The sequence below is a fragment of the Pleurodeles waltl genome, chromosome 1_2 (assembly GCF_031143425.1).
Source record: "Pleurodeles waltl isolate 20211129_DDA chromosome 1_2, aPleWal1.hap1.20221129, whole genome shotgun sequence".
Taxonomy (NCBI): Eukaryota; Metazoa; Chordata; class Amphibia; order Caudata; family Salamandridae; genus Pleurodeles; species Pleurodeles waltl.
Genome location: NC_090437.1, coordinates 571,166,084 through 571,182,022, shown reverse-complemented (window position 1 = coordinate 571,182,022; position 15,939 = coordinate 571,166,084). Strand labels below are relative to the sequence as shown.

Sequence of the window (15,939 nt, the reverse complement as noted above, 5' to 3'; positions counted from 1 at the left end):
ACAGGTAGCCCTGCCCCCAGTTTACCGTTTGCTACCTCTTGAATAAGGAGTCATATAGGTTAGAAGGAACACAAGGTGAATGTGTCACTGAAACTCCTGTATACTTTCTGTATTTTCTGCACTCTGCCTCTTCACCATCCCAGCACAGCTAATAAAGGGTTATTGAGGGGTGAGGATGGGATTAGGGGATAACCTTGTGATGTAAGCAGGGTCAAAGATTTTATTTTGTAACTTCTGATGGGCATTGTGGTCACTACTTATTTTGTAAATGAATGCCAGGACCCAATGCACTACTCAAGAAGCCACTGAAGCGCTTGGATTACCAACTGGAACTGCCATCACTGCCACATGTTAATATATACACTCCCTATTTAACACCATTGTAGGAAAGTACCATCTTTCTGCCTGTTTGTCAGTATGTTTTGCCTGTCTCACTGGGATCCTTTCAGCCAGAACCCCAGTGCTCATAGTTTGTGGCCTATGTGTGTGTTGTCAGTATGCTTAACTGTTACTGAAGTTCTGCTAACCAGAACTCCATTGCTTATGCTCTCTCTACTTGCCAAATTTGTCACTATAGTTTAGTGACTCCATATTCCAATTCTAATTGGCACACTAGACCCCCCTTATAGGTCCCTAGCATATGGGACCTAGGTACCCAGGGCATTGGGGTTCCAGGAGATCCTTATGGGCTGCAGCATGTCTTTTGCCACCCATAAGGAGCTCAGACAAAGCTTTCTTCAGGACTGCCACTGCAACCGGAGTGAAATAGTGCCCACGCTATTTCACAGCTATTTTCACTGCACTTAAGTAACTTATACGTCACCTATATGTCTAACCTTCATTTACTGCAGGCTAGGTGCAAAGTTACTGTATGTGAGGGCACCTTTGCACTAGCAAAGGTGCCCTCAAGTTGTCCAGGGCCAATTCCCTGGACTTCGTGAGAGCGAGGATACCATTACACGCATGCACTACATATATGTCAATACATATATGTAGATTCACAATAGTAACTCCGAATATGGCCATGTGAGGTGTATAAGATAATGGAATTGTCCCCCATTCCAAATCTGGTATTTAGGGCCAATCCCATGCACCCTGGGGGCTCCATTGTGGACCCCCAGTGCTGCCAAACCAGCTCTCTGAGGTTTCCAGTGCAGCCGCAGCTGCTGCCACCTCACAGACAGGTTTCTGCCCTCCTGGCGACTGAGCAGCTCAATCCCAGGAAGGCAGAATAATGCATTTCCTTTAGGAGGAGGGTGTTACACCTTCTCCCTTTGGAAATAGATGTTACAGGCTTGGGAGGGGTAGCCTCCCAGAGCCTCTGGAAATGCTTTGAAGGGTACAGATGGTGCCCTCCTTGTATAAGTAAGTCAATACCAGTTCAGGGACCCCTAATCCCTGCTCTGGCGCGAAACTGGACAAAGGAAATGGGAGTGACCACTCCCCTGTCCATCACCACCTCAGGGGTGGGGCCCAGAGCTCCTCCAGTGTGTCCCTGGCATTAGCCATCTTGGATTCCAAGGTGTGGGGACACTCTGGAGACCTCTGAGTGGCCAGTGCCAGCAGGTGACGTCAGAGACCCCTCCTGATAGGTGCCTACCTGGGTAGGTAGCCAATCCTCCTCTCAGGGCTATTTAGGGTCTCTCCTCTGGGTGTTTCCTCAGATTCAGCTTGTAAGACCCCTCCAGGAATCCTCTGAATTCTCTGCTTCAGCTTCTGACCATCAGATCAACCGCAGACTGCTCCAGGAACCACTGTAACTGCAACAAAGTATCCAGGATGACTCCTGTGACCTGCAACTTCAGCTCCAGCCAGCATTTGCTACAGTTTCCAAGGTGTGCACGCTCTGAGAATTGCCTGTCTTCATCCTGCACCAGAAGAACCAAAGGAATCTCCAGTGGAGTGATGGAGTCACTTCTCTGCTTCTGCAGGCACCCTTCTGTGACGAGGAATGGTACTTTGAGACTCCTCTCCTGACGACGAGCATGCTCCCTGGAACACAGGTGGTGGACCAAAGTGACCCAGACTGTCCAAAGGTCCAGCTGTTCAAATTTGATGGAGGTAAGAGCTTGCCTCCTAGTGCTGCGATGGTACCCCTGTGCAATGCGTCTTCTCCAGCTACTTGGGCTTCTGTGTACTTCTTCCAAGAATCCTTTGTGCGCAGAATAGCCCAGGTCCCCAGCACTCCATCCTGCGATGTACAACTCACTGAGTTGTTCTCCAGAGGTGTGGGACCTTACTTTGTAGTGCTGCGACGACTGCATTTTGCATCTTCTTTGTCCCCAGGTTCTGGGACTCCCGTGGGTGATGCCTGGTCTTCTAAGGGCTCTCTGAAGTGCTGAGGGCCCCCTCCATCTCCTCAGTCCAAGTTGAGACCCCCAGGTCCTTCCTGCGTCCAGGCAGCTCCTTTTTGTTGCAAACCACATACTTGCTTGAACGAAGGCTTGTTGGAGGAATCCAGCAACGCAAACAGCCTGCATCCAACAACTCAACATGGGACATCACATGCATCAAGCAGGTACCCACAGCCATCTTCTTTGGTGCTCTTCTGTACTGTTCTTCTTACCGGAGAATCCACTTTTGCACCAACTTCTAGGTTGGCAGGGGCTCCTGTCCTTCCTGGACTCTTCTTTGACTTCTGGACTTGGTCTCCTCTCTCCACACGTCTTCAGGTCCAGGAATCCATCATTTGTTGATTGCAGTCTTGCTTGGTTCTTGCAAAATCTCTTATCACGACTTGTAGTGTGTCCTGAGGGAACTTGCTGTACTTTACTCCTGATTTTCTGCGCTCTGGGGTGGGGCACTTTACTTACCTTTGGTGTTTTCCTACACTCCCAGCACCCCTCCACACACTACACTTGCCTAGGGGGAATTTGTGATTCGCATTCCACTATTTTAGTATATGGTTTGTGTTGCCCCTAGGCCCATTGCAATCTATTGTATTTTCTACTGTTTGCACTATTCTATGACTGTTTACTTACCTGATTTTGGTTACTAGTGTATATGTTGTATATAATACTTACCTCCAGAAGGAGTATTGCCTCTAAGATATCTTTTGCTTTGTGTCACTAAAATAAAGTACCTCTTTTATTGTGTATAAGTACTGTGTAATTATAGTGGTATTGCAGGAGCTTTGCATATCTCCTAGTTCAGCCTAAGCTGCTCTGCCACAGATACCTCTAGACAGCCTAACATGCTAGAACACTGCCAACATTTCACTAATAAGGGATAACTGGACCTGGTATAAGGTGTAAGTGCCCAATACAAACCAGGTCATCCTCCTACAACTATCATCCTATAAATGTGACAAATTTGACAATTCCAGGACATCCAGAGCTGTAAGAATGACGGGGATGCACTAGAAATATTTTTAAATGTGTATCTAATTGCTAAGCTCATGTGCTGTCTTCAAAAATAGACAGTGCCACATATGGTGAACTATCATGAGTAAATGTCAGTGTTAACAATTAAGTGCAGAGTACTGGGAAACATGAGGACAAATTAAGCACTGAATTTGGTGAAGTGATGCCCATGCCTCTCTTTAATGTTGCAGAGAGGGATTATAGCATTTGACAGAGGATGGCTCTCATGCTGTCTGATAGAAAGCAAACCAGTTGTAGCAATTTTTACTGAATCTTGCTTCCAGTGCTAGAGACTGGTCGAGCTGTCAGACATAATGATTTATTTTACTGAAAAGAAAACATTGATCCAAATCAAGGGAAACATTGATCCAAATCATTAATGGGTAGAAATAAGGAGAGATGGGGGTCAGTTTGCCTACTGTGCAGAATGTTTAAACATATGCAGCTACAATTCCAAATCCAGTAAGTGGCTAGAGGTATTTTAGCAGCTAGGATTGAACGAATAACTGAATGAAAAATGGTTGTGCTGTGTGTTGGATTCAATCTTTTCTAGTGGTTTATGTTGAAGGTGGAAACTGTGATGTTGGTGTCAGGGAGGGCCTCAATTGGTGTATTTCATACGGCTCCAAAAAGAAACAGGTTTTTTGTGACCCTTGTAGCTAATGGTGATGGTGGTGGAAAGACGTGGCTTCCCTTCACAGACTACTGCAGTGCTGAGGTTTAATATATTTAACACCCAAATTTGCAAAAACAATGCTAACTGTACCGCATTACTTTTTGCTGGACATGGCTGTGATAATTCTTTTTCTGTTCCTGTTTGCTCAAGAAAGAGCTTGACTTGAGTTTTGAAGCAGACACCACCTCTAACTGGGGCAGATGGACTGGCAGAGCACTGATTCCTTGGACCTATTTCCCCCCTGATGTAGACATGATGAATTCCTACGCAATTCATGGATCCGGTATAGGAAGAACATACGAGTCGCTTTATCCCATTCCCTCAGATGAGATCCAGGAAGGGCAAGGCCCAAACTTGTAAGTACCAAGCCATCCTTATGCAACTTTCTGTCAGTTGGATGCTGATAAACATGGCCTTTTGGTCAGATGTGTGTTCATTTTCAGTTTATTCCGCCTCAACACAAAACGTTGGAATTAGAGACAGACTCTCAAACCCTGATTCGCAAAATCAAGATTTGAGTTATTTGTTGCTTTTAGATTCCAACAATGACGGGGGTGGGGGGAATTCTCATCTATTATATATTTTCTTAAATTTAGGGTTAGTTCTGGACCACAGCTTTTCATGGCAGAGAGGAGGCAGGGAAAGATCTGGCCATTGTAAACGTGTTGAACAACACAACAATTCCTAATGATTTTTCAGGGCAAAATTAAACACCTAACCTGGTTGTAAATAATGTCGCAGTAACCCAAGCATTCAAAGACTTTCCATTACCAAACAACAGTAATTCAGGCTGATTCCAGGAGGGGTAATGTTGGAAATGGCCCCCTCTGCAGGGTCATCCCCAGACTTTTGTCCTTCCTCCTCCTCTTTTTCTGACCGCATTTTTTTTGGCTTTAGGACTCTGGGCACTTTACTGCTGCTATCCAGTGCTAAAGTGAATGTGCTCTGTGCCTAAAACTTGGATACATTGGAGTCTCCATGATTGGCATATTTGATTTACTGGTAGGTCCCTAATAAAATGCACTATGTGTGCCCAGGGTATGTAATTAAAATGCTACTGGTAGGCCTGCAGCACTGATTGTGGCACCACTACCGTAGCCTTTCAAACATGTCTCAGGCTATCCACTACAAAACCTGTGTGCACAGTTTTAACTGCCAGTTCGGCCTGGCAAGGGTACCCACTTACCAGACCCAAACCTTCCTTTTTATTACATGTAAGCCACCACTAAGGTAGGCCCTGGTTAGACCTATAGGCAGGGTGCAGTGCCTTTAAAAGGTTGGACATGTACTTTTAAGTTTTACATGTCCAGGTAGTGAAAAACTCGTAAAATTGTTTTTCTATTGCAAGAACTATCTCCCCTGTAGGCTAACATTGGGGTTACCCTGGAACATCTCTAAGTGTAATTTCCAATTGGGAAAAAAATAGAAAAATTTAGTTTACTGTGTTTGGACTCACAATTTAATAATACATCTTTTGGTAAAGCTGTTTTTTAAATAGCAAGTCTGAAAATAACACTTCTAGAAATACCTCATTTTCTTACTTTAACCGTTCTGTGCCTTAGCCTGTCTCTGAATTTATGTATTGGTTTAGGTGACAGCTACATTTGTGCATTCCATCCAGACAGCCATAAACACAGGACACTCAACTTCATCTGCATTCCATCTAAATACTGATGGGTCTTCCTGGGCTGGAAGGGTGGAGAGGCTCTTGTTTACACTTCAAAGGTTAGTGGCCTGCCCCACACAAAGGACTGATAACACCTCACAGATAGCCAGGAACCAGGGCTGGGTTCAATGGGGTACTTTTAAAGGGTTCCTTTGAAGTCACCCCTTGACAAAATAAATTTTTTAGTATAAGTACAGGGGCTCTGGCCTCATGTTTTTGGAACACTTCTGGACTGAGGGCATTCTACCAGGAGGAAGGACTCTGCTGTGTAGGCCTGCTTCCTGCTACTTCTTTCCTGGGAGTGGGAGGACTGGATCTAACACTCTACATCCTGCAATCCAAAGTTTCTCCAAGGGTCTGACTGAGATTGCCTCCTGTTTCTGAAGTCTCAGGGACATCAAAGACTTTCCCTGCATCTTGCTACCAGGACTTGGGCTCCTCTGCTGTGAGTCCTGCTCTGCCAAGTTATGCCAAATCCAGTCCTGGGCCTATGGAGGTGAGGGTGGTGCTGGAACACAAGAACTCATGCAACAACACCGGTGCATCTCTTGGAACCGACACATCTTGCTGCAGAAATGCCGATTTGCCACTGCCTACATGAAGACTCGGATGCCACTCGCTGACTGCGCAATGCAACTACCCCAACTTACAATGTCGCCCTGGCTTGGCCGATGCAGCACTGACTCATGGGAACCAGTACTTATTGCTTCTGGACATGGATGCATCAATGCTGTTGCCCAAACAGGAAATGATGTATCACCTGCAAGCGAGACGCATCCCCTCCTCTTGATTAACGCATCATCACTGACCATCGATGCTGTCAGCGGGTCTATGTCACTCTTGTACCTGGCCTTTGCTCCATCGCAGTTTGACTGCACTTTTGGATTTGCCCCGGTCAAGCGCGACCAGAAGTAAGCTCCTCTTAATTCTCCACATTGATATTTAGGGATACTAATTTCTTGTCTTTGACATCTGCACATTTGAACACAGATGAGACTGTCGAAGACTTCCAACCACAGATTAGGAAATTGATTTTGAAAAACCATTGGGAATTTTTTTAAATATCGAAATGTATGACTTTGTGGGCATTTACTACCTTGGCTAACTCCATGGCAATGTTTATGTTCCAATGATAACTGCTTTTAAAGACAGTCAAAAATCCACCATTTTTGCCTTTTTTTACCTAGTTCTAATAGGCATTCTCAGTCAGAAAAATGCACATTATGATTTTGTAATTGAAGGTATGGTATTTATGACCACAAATGTAAGTTTTGTGAAAGTATGAGACAATCAGGTGTTTAAAAAATTAAGGGCCTCATTTACAAGAAAATGATAGAGCCCGACCCTGCACCAAATTCAGCAGCGCCACACTGCGTCATTTTAAAAATGCAGGAATGTTCCGTATTAAGAAGAAATCGGCACACCCCTGTGTATCCCCCTGGAACGTCCACTGCAACACCCATTGCACAACCTTTCCACGCAAAGTGCTGCGGGAAGGGGCCGTATTTGCAAGGTGGCGATAACCCACAAAAAGTGGCTTAATGCTGCCTTGTAGATACGGCACAGTGCCCCCAAAGCATCACAGAAAGTGATGCTCTGGTGGCACCAGGGGCTCTTAAATGAGCCCCTAAGTGACTCAAGCACATATATGTAATCTGAAATCGAGTCATTGCAGATAGAAAATAAGTTAGCTCCACATGCACCAACTATCGTTGACTCTTAGGTCACTCATTTTGCATCAAAACACTTTTTAAAAAAAGTGAAAAAATTTGGGTTACACAATGGCTATATATTTGTGGAATATACCCAATGTCTAAATCTCTGTTGAAAGTCACCTGAAAAATGATATAAGAAAGAAAAATAGCTTTTTCTTCACTATTTTCTCAAAATAAAGGTTTAATGTTCTGTGGGAAACCAGATTTATGCAAAAAAAAAGTCTGCACCTGACTTGGGATTCAAAGATGTGTGGCCAGTGCTGCAAGGGGATACATCACAATATTATGAGTGGCATATTTATAAAATATTCATGATACGTAACTCAGCAAGCCACTTTACTGCACTGTGTGAAAGGGAGAGAACAGGAATGTGCTGTATTTAATATTATACATCGTATTCCTGCTCTCTGCATGCACTGATGCAGAAACTGCTGCTTAGCGCCAACTCAGGTACTCATGTACCATGGTGCAAGGGTGTCTGCGTTGTAGGCAGGATTGTTTTTGTGCAGACAGGGACTCCTTCCTGCACAAAAACAATTCTCTGAAGTGTTTTGCTTTTTCTATGTGTCCTGCAGAATGCATAGAAAGAGTTTAAAAAGGAGAAATTAGCATATATCTCATCATTCCATCTTCCCTGGGGAGGTGTAGCATTTTGACACATTCCTAGGTCTACCACTAATGGTAAATCTGGGAATAGGCCAAAATCTATCTGTATATGTGTGGGAACACTCACGCCCCACCCATGGAATGCTTCCCTGGAGCAGAGTACCTCAAAGCAGCGCCTTGAGTTACTCCACATGTTCCAAGCCACTCAAGCCCACGAATGGTATCCTTGCATTGCCTACTAAATGTCATTCTAGGTTTTGCCTCACCCTTGCACACCCTTGTGTGACATAAGTATGATGCAAACGTTTGTGAATATTCCCCTGAGTTTTTTCACTTTGAAACAAAGAAACCAGATGGGGACAGATTTATCATATTCATCTGTTGCCCTTACTTCACACATGATGTTGCAAGGGTAAAGCAATACTAAACTCAGATTTATCAAGCAATGCCAGACCAACTTGTGTGGCCCCATGTTGCTTTGTAAACCTGGAATAACACAAGGCAGCACAAGTCACTGCCTTGCCTTAATCTGCCCTGGGAAGGCGTTGCATGGGATTGATAGTGGGTGTTCCCACACATTCACTCATGGAATCTGGCACATTCCAAAATTTCCCAAACCTGATAAACCTGGGAATGCATCAACATGCAATGCCTTTCTAGAAGGGGTGCAGCAAGTAAAAATATTTTTATTTCTCCTTGTTTCCTCTTTCCTCTCATTCTGCAGCACAGTTAGAAAGAGGGAAAATACTCTAAAGATTGTTTTTGTGCAGGAAGGTGACCCATTCTGCACAAAAACAGTCCTGCCTGCATGGAGATACCCTTTGTTAGAGAATAGGGCTGATTGCAGAGGCCCCCTAACTTTTTGCCTCCATTTCCCACTTTGTGCTGGTGTTTTCCTGACTCTTATGGTGCCCTGGGTACTGCTAACCAGTCCCAGGGCCTGTGCTCTGTGTAAAATCAGTATGCAAATTAGGCTAATTATAATTGACTAAGTCAACCTACCTATAAGTTCCTAGTATATGGTCGGGCATGTAGGTTTAGGGACCCCAGCATAGGTAGTGCACCCATACGTGCACTGCTGAGGTGCCCAGTGTCATTTTAAAGGCAGGCCTGCCTTGCTAGCTGCTTTTAAATTAAAGTTATATGCAAATTCGACTTTGGAATTAAAAGTATTTCCAAAATCTTAAACTACCTTATTTTTACATATGAGTCACCCCTAAGGTGTGCCCTTTGTGCCCCTAGGGCTGGATACCATGTAACTATAAGCAGGGACCTTATAAAAATAGTTTTTTAGGCACTGGTGAGGTAAAAACAGACAAATTTGTTTTCCCCTCATTGTAGTAAATGGCCTTCATAGGCTAGAATGGGGAGACTTTATTTTAATTTTAAAAGTCCCCTTAAGTGACAGATACGAGACGTTTGGTATCAAATTAATTGTTATAATAAATCCCACAACTTCCAGTTGTTGGATTTAATATAACTTGTTGAGGTAAAGAGTTTTAAACTTTACCTGAAAAGTTGACAATTTCAGCCCTGTATTGTTTTTGCTGCTGTGCTCTGATTGGCCAGCCTCTGGCAGCCTGGCCAGGCTGCTTTGATGAGGTGTGAAGTGGCCTGGCTTCACACAAAGAGAAGTGCCTGTGGGAGGGGATCTCCCCCCAGCAGATGGTGAGGCAGGAAGGGGGAGGGCTGCCAAACTGGTCTTCAAAGGCAGAGAAGGACATTTGGAGCAACCCAGCAACACCCCCACATCCTGCAACCTCAGACAACTAGGTGCCCCCTTGATTAGATTAGGAGAGGGCAGGAGAGGGGGGTGTTTATGATTTTTAGCCACACCAGTGGGTGGGCTCAGCCAGATGTAACCTCCAAAAATCACTTTCAGCCATGATGGATTTGTGAGGAATGTTGCCTCCAGGGATTGATTTTTGCCACACTTCCCAGGAAGTGGTCATCACAGGGGGAAGGACCCTGCCCCTTATTGGAGAACCAGGACCCCCCTGTTTTTCACCCTGGAGCAAGGATAAAACTGGCAGACCTGCACTCACACCTCAGTTCCCTACCACATCCCTACCAGGAAGAACTACAGAAGAAGAAGGACTGCCCTACTGGACCCTTGACCTGCACCTGGACCCTGCACTCTGAAGGACTGCACCAGCTGCACACCTGGGCTTCACCACAAGAAGGACTTTGCCTGGCTTCAACTGGTTCAAGGAAGGACTCCCTGGTTGCTACAGGTGCAAAATTGCTAGCCAGAGTCCCCTGCACCAACTCCTGAAGAAATCAACCAGCTGACCACTGTCCAGTGGCCAAAAAGGAGTTTGCGCCAGGTGCATTCTGGAAGTTGTAGTCCACCCCCCCCAAGGATCATCTGAGAGCTTCTGGAGCGTTGGGGTTTGCTGTGGACCCCAAAAGAACCTTAAAAGAACATCTGGGAGAAGATCCAGAAGTTTGGAGAACTTTTGGAAAAAAGCTCCATAGAGGGACCGACCTGCCGTGGCAACTCTAGCCGGCTTGCCTAAACCGCGACCCGGCCTGATTTGCAGGTTCGTCCCGGTGAAGAAAATCTCCAAAAAAGAGACTAAGTCCGAACGTAGAAAGTTGACCGGGACCTCCCAGCCAGCGTGTCCGAGGAGAGCTCCAAGGACGTCAGATCAAGATCCAGGTTTGCCCCTGTCAAAGGATTTTCACCTCGAAAAAATAACAAAGTCCGAAGGTAAAAATCTCCACTGAGGGCTCCCGCGACACGTATCCGGAGAAGAGTTCCAGGAGGTTGGATTGGACTGGCAGGTTCATTCCGCTGAAGAAAATGTTCAGAAAAAAGACTAAGGGGGTCATTCTGACCCTGGCGGTAGGCTACCGCCAGGCCAACGACCGCGGATGCACCGCCAACAGGCTGGCGGTGCATCCATGGGCATTCTGACCGCGGCGGTACCGCCGCGGTCAGAAACGGAAAACCGCCGGTGTCCCGCCGGTTTCCCGCTGCCCTGGGGAATCCTCCATGGCAGCGCCGCAGGCAGCGCCGCCATGGGGATTCCGACCCCCTTACCACCAGCCTGGCTCTGGCGGTTTTGACCGCCAGAACCTGGCTGGCGGTAACGGGTGTTGTGGGGCCCCTGGGGGCCCCTGCAGTGCCCATGCCAATGGCATGGGCACTGCAGGGGCCCCCTAACAGGGCCCCACCAAGATTTCCAGTGTCTGCCAAGCAGACACTGAAAATCGCGACGGGTGCAACTGCACCCGTCGCACCCCTTCCACTCCGCCGGCTCCATTCATAGCCGGCATCCTCATGGAAGGGGGTTTCCCGCTAGGCTGGCGGGCGGCCTTCTGGCGGTCGCCCGCCAGCCCAGCGGGAAACTCAGAATTACTGCGGCGGTCTTTTGACCGCGCAGCGGTATTCTTACGGCGGTACTTTGGCGGGCGGCCTCCGCCACCCGCCAAAATCAGAATGAGGCCCTAAGTCCGAAGGTAAACTTTTGACCGAGGCCGGGCTCCATCGAGGTTGGCCTTCAACTTTGACTTTGCCCCGGTCGAGGTGCGACCAGATGACCAGATTGACGCTTTTTGTTTCTAGGTGCTAGAAAACAATAATTCTTTAAAAATTCATATCTCCGGTTCCCCTCATCCGATTTTATTAGTTTTTGTGTCATTGTAAAGATAAAAATATAATCTATGTTGTTTAAATTTGTTTTGGATTTTTAAACTGTTTCCTGTGTTTTATTTAATTACTTTTTTGTGATATTTGAATGCTTTACACTCTGCCTCCTAAGTTAAGCCTTGTCGCTCGTTGCCAAGCTACCAAGGATGAGCTGGGTTTAATTTACTGAGACCTACCTGGACCTAAGTGGAGGTTAGTGGCCAATTGCTAAGTGTAGGTACTTACCTGTCCTTACCAATAACCCATTTTCCAACACCCTTGCACCATGGTGCAAGGATCCCTGCATTGGCGCTAGGCAGCAGATTGTGCGCCAGTGCAGGCAGAGGATGAATGCGCCATACATTGGTTAATATGGAGTATTCCTGCCCTCTCCCTTTCGCAGTGCAGCACAGCGAGTTGTCTTGCTATGTTGCATGAAAGATTGATAAATCTGGTACATGGTATTTTTATGTCACTGCCCCCATTGTGAGGTGTAGAATTCATTCTGACATGTTATTAATATTATGTACTAGTAACTACCACGCCCATGGATTCGGGTGCAGTATATAACTGTACCAAAAAACACCGTAGTCGTAGTGAGTAATTGTATCAAAAAAGATCAGCCTCCAGTAAACAAAATTAGCACATCATCTCTCTGTTTAATTAGCGCCATGACTTAATTTTTAACACTCAGGTTTGTAGATCTATAGAAGTAGCTGGTCTAACAGAATTGTGTATATATGAATATGCATGCTAATGTTTATATTTTGAACTATTTGCATAGCTACCTCTGCACTGTATTCCTGTATAGACTCGTTTTCGAACCAACTGCAAACAAAATTTCATTGCGCTACTTCATTTGGTTTATTTATGGGTTTTCTATAGCATGAGCCTCGCCGGTGGATACTGTAATGCCGAACATTAATTACGAAACAATTTGTGTGGTTAGAGGCACACATTGGAATTTCACATTGTGTAAAAATTCACAACTTCAAGAGTGAGAATGTACAAATGCGGCACACAGTAATACCCTGATGACGGCAAGTGAGGGGTTTCGAAAGCAAGCAGACTGGATGAGAGCGAGCAGAGGTGTCCAGAAGGATGGCTTTATTTTTGTTTATTTTGTAGATCTCCAGTATTTATCAGTCGTTCAGGTGAATGGTTTTATCAGAGGACGCAATCATCGCATTTTCTGAACCAATTAAATACAAAATGTACACACCTAAACTGTTTCTTTTTCTATCCAACAGTCATCGTCTGGATTATTTTAAAGAATTCTACCTGAAATGGGTTATGGGAGAAGATTGGAATCAACCAGCATCAGAGCTATGGAGACCAACCCCTTAAAGTTATTACTCAACTAACCTGCTGCATGTGAAATAAAAAGTAGCACCTAAAAACAACTACCTTGTTTCTTTTTTCCCTCCCATATTATTTTTCCTATCCTTTATATATCATAGATATGACAATTATTTGTTGTGATGACAGCAATAAAGCAGTTTCTTCCCAGTGTTTGCGAAGAACGTTTTCTAAACAATTTAGATGAATAATGGGTTTGACTGTTTCAAGTATTTTGCAGTCACATACTTATTTGTTAACCGCATTTAGGGCAACAGTTAACTTATATATAGAATACAAATATGGTCTGGAGATGAGGCTGGAGGGTTCTAAGATGAACTGTATTGTTGTAAATGGTCAGCATGTGCTACATTAGTTTGGAGCCTTGGAAAACACAGATCATAGGTTGAGGGAAATCACCTCAATTGTTTTGACCCGTTGTGAGAAATGTATCAGGGCTATGACTACACAAGTGGCATAATGGTAATCGTTATAAGGAGTGATATCTGCAGAGGGTATACTACTCGGAGCAAGCACACGTTTCCCTGAACTGGAGACACAGGACCCAGAAACGTCAGAGGTGCTGGGGTCAACTGATGTGCCCTAACCATGGCTACCCCCATATTTCAGCTGGGGGAGCAGAAAAAACCTCTTTCCACCAAATGGAAAAATATATCTGTACCCTTGTTGGCCCTGGCCCCAGACCTCCCCTCACAGATTGAAAAAAGGCCCTGTAACATTTACCACCCGCTTGTCACTTTTTAATGTCTCCACCATTGCGTTTAATCTGGTTCACCAAATGAAAATTGTAATCTTGTCTACCACATTGATACTCATAGCACAACGATGGATTGGGCAGCTATTGCTTATGAATCATCTATAACTGACACCTAATCAACTCTGATCTACCTATCTATAGTTATAGTTAGGACCTAGTTTCCGTAGCAGGAACGTTTTTTTTTTGCCAATAACTTTGGCGCCAGTTGTCAAATACTCAATTTTTTTTCAAAATGTATACTTTGGTCAGTTCAGCTGCTGTCTTCAAAGTTTCGGGGTGATCTCTCAGGTGGGTGCAGAGAAAAAAGGGGAGCCCCAAAAAGTGTTATCCCCATTCATTTTTCCATAGGGTCTCTAGACACGCCTACAGTCCAAACTACTGAACGTAATTACACCAAATTTGTGAGGAAGATAGATCTTGTTGCGCAGATTGTGCTTTTTTGTTATTTAGTGTAAATCCATACAGTAGTGTAGGAGAAATTAAAGGTAGAAAAATATAGATATTTGGGCACGCAGATACTTTGTGAATCTGACTGTCTTTGTGCAGCTATTTGATTTGCTGCCAACATTTCAACAAGGAAATGTTGGCAGCCATCTTAGGACTCGCCTTTGGCTGAATTCCAGACAAAATGGGAAGAAAATGGGGGGGGGGGGAGGTTAAGGACACCCTGATCCCTTAGCTCTGGTGCTGGGGCCACAGAGGGACCCTGCCAGGGCTAAAATGTATATATTTTTTTAAAAAACCTCTGAAAAATCTACTGATCAGGATCCGTGGATTTTTCTGATTTTTTTTTTTTTTAAAGGGCTGTCTCCCACCCTTTTCTTTTAATTAGCCCCGGGTGGGCCAGGGCCCAAGGGCATTGGGGGCTTTAAGAAAAGAGGGAGGCACACGGGGCCCTTCTCCTAGGGCTTCTATTACCCCTGGGGACCACCACCTCCCTGGGGTGATCAGTATTTAAAATGCAGGGGGGCTGTGCAGCACCCCTTTGCCCCGCAGACCACCACCTCCCCGGGACAAAGGTATATTCTAAAATGGGGGAGGCCTTATGGCCTTTCCTGGAGCTCCAGAGACCGCCACCTCCACAAGGCTAAATTAAATATGGTATTCGGGGGATTGTGCCCCCCCCACAGCTCCGAGGACCGCCACCTCCCCAGAGCTAATTTGAAAAAAGATTCAGAGTCTGTTGCAGACCCCTGGGTCCCGGTGACCACCACCTCCCCAGGGCTATTTCAGTTGGAGTGGGGCTGCGTGACCCCTCTCAAGGAGCCACAGATGGCCCTGGGGACTGCCACCCCCCAGAGCCGGCTCCTGCTATGTCCCAGGGTGCCCACCCCCGGGACACAGCTGTTTGCTCTGACTTGGCAGGAGCCTTAACAGCTCCCACCAAGTTATAGCAAACACTCCACTCGCAGCAAGGGAGAGCTGTCAAACATCTCCTCGTTGCTGTGGGCAGAGGTTTTCTCTGTTTCCCTCCCTGTGGAGATGCAGGCAGGGAAACAGAAGAAACATTGCTCTCACAGAGAGGAGGCAGCCCTAGCAGCAAATCTGGCACCCACAGGAGGAGGGGAGTGTTAGAAAGTGGGTCATTAGTTGTGTAGCCTACACAAGTAATGGGTCCACATTTGTCATTCACTGAGAACCAAACTGAGAATTATAGCAGTTGACTCTCAGAGGGTAGCAAAGCAGAGCAGTCCAAGGCCTTCTCAAGGGAGGTAGTGTGGGCTAGTAATCACCATTTACAAGTACACAGCAATAACACTCAACAACTGATTGTCCAGTCTATTTTTTTTTTGGAAAAGAAAGGAAAAAGTACATTTATTACACGCACACACTTCTCAATACTATGCATCAATTTACAAATATACACAAGCAGATGGAAATACTTGTGGGTGACATTGCGTAATTCGCTCCCCTGCTGGGAGCTTTAGACCAAAAAACCAGATGTCAGGAACATTCTGGAGGTTTAAAATGCCATATTAGAACATAACTTTGAGTGAGAGCACTTAATACTGGCAATAAAGCATGTGTACTTTAATGACGAGTGGCTGTCATTCCCATTACTCATTATTCAAATAAAACATTCTGTAACATATAATAGAGGCACGTTTCACTGGTTTGTACTGTCAGGATTACTGGTATCAGGAATACACAATTTAACCACAGC

At 45.4% G+C, this 15,939-nt stretch overlaps 1 protein-coding gene across 2 annotated transcripts in view; it reads left to right on the top strand.

Annotated features, from left to right (window-relative positions):
- The window catches only part of LOC138301615 (UPF0462 protein C4orf33 homolog), a 210,328-nt gene extending 197,163 nt beyond the window's left edge, over positions 1-13,165 (top strand). The window contains exons 4-5 of one of the 2 annotated variants that reach the window (XM_069242139.1): positions 4,193-4,394; positions 12,910-13,165. In XM_069242139.1, the coding sequence (XP_069098240.1) occupies positions 4,193-4,394; positions 12,910-13,006 (299 nt within the window). In that variant the 3' untranslated portion in view covers positions 13,007-13,165. Of the gene's footprint in view, positions 1-4,188; positions 4,395-12,909 lie in introns of both variants that reach the window. The other variant, XM_069242131.1, reaches the window with a different exon arrangement.
- Positions 13,166-15,939: the final 2,774 nt, after the last annotated feature.